At 65.2% G+C, this 951-nt stretch overlaps 1 protein-coding gene across 1 annotated transcript in view; it reads left to right on the top strand.

The window, feature by feature from the left end:
• LOC102250930 overlaps window positions 1–951 on the top strand; it is an 8,013-nt gene that overhangs the window by 6,482 nt on the left and 580 nt on the right. Inside the window, exon 8 of the mRNA XM_014539978.1 lies at window positions 71–403. Coding sequence (XP_014395464.1) covers window positions 71–403 — 333 coding nt within the window. The remainder of the gene's footprint in view (window positions 1–70; window positions 404–951) is intronic.

The raw sequence follows: 951 nt of genomic DNA on the forward strand, positions 1-951 counted from the left end.
CTGCTGCGACTGCCTCCGCATCCACAGGCCCTGGGGGAGGCCAGGGTCACGGCCACGGGTCTCACCGCAGGTCACCGAGGGCTCTTGATGCCGAGTCCCAAGGGGAGCCAGAGCCCCTCTCCTGGCCCAGCCAGGTGTGGGGAGCGGGTCTGGAGCCAGGCCCCAGGAGGGCAGCAGGGGGGTGCCCTGCCAGCGCCCTGCTCTGTCGCCCCCTGCAGGCCCTGGGCACCATTTACGAACTCCTCTACATCAGAGAATACAAGGCCATCGTGCACTGGGCCTTCGCGGGGATCCTGGTGGGCCTGCTCACGCAGCTGCACTACCTGTACGAGCTGGGTGTGGTCGAGAACATCCCAGAGCCCCAGGAGGACATCCTGGATATGGAGCCCCTGGGCCCCTGCAGGTGAGGGTGACCGGCCTTGGCGCCCAGCCCCCTCAGGACTCCAGCCCCCCTCACTCTGCTGCCCCCCCCATGTCTCCAGAGCACCTGGTGGGCACCAGGCCCGGGCTCAGTGCTGGGGCTGCGGGGCGGAGGGAACGCTGGCTCCACCTGGGGGCTTGCAGTCCAGGGTGGGGAGCAGGGGGCGGAGTGTCCACAGCTGTCAGGGGTGAGGGTCCCGGGAGGAGGAAGCTCAGAGAGTGACAGCGTGCCCGGCCGGTGTGGCTCAGTGGTTGAGCGCTGACCTATGAACCAGGAGGTCACAGTTCAATTCCCAGTCAGGGCACAGGCCCGGGGTTGTGGGCTTGGTTCCCAGTGGGGGGCATGCAGGAGGCAGCCAATCAATGATTCTCATCATTGATGTTTCTATCTGCCTCTCCCTCTCCCTTCCTCTCTGCAATCAGTAAAAATAAAAATAAATAAAAAGTAAGTCCCAGCTTGCCAGGCGCAGACGGGAGAGGGCGGGTGGGGGGAGCTGGCACCACCTCCTGCTCCAGGCTGAGCACTGAGCC

Source organism: Myotis brandtii, unplaced genomic scaffold, assembly GCF_000412655.1.
Source record: "Myotis brandtii unplaced genomic scaffold, ASM41265v1 scaffold2325, whole genome shotgun sequence".
In the NCBI taxonomy this organism is placed as follows: Eukaryota; Metazoa; Chordata; class Mammalia; order Chiroptera; family Vespertilionidae; genus Myotis; species Myotis brandtii.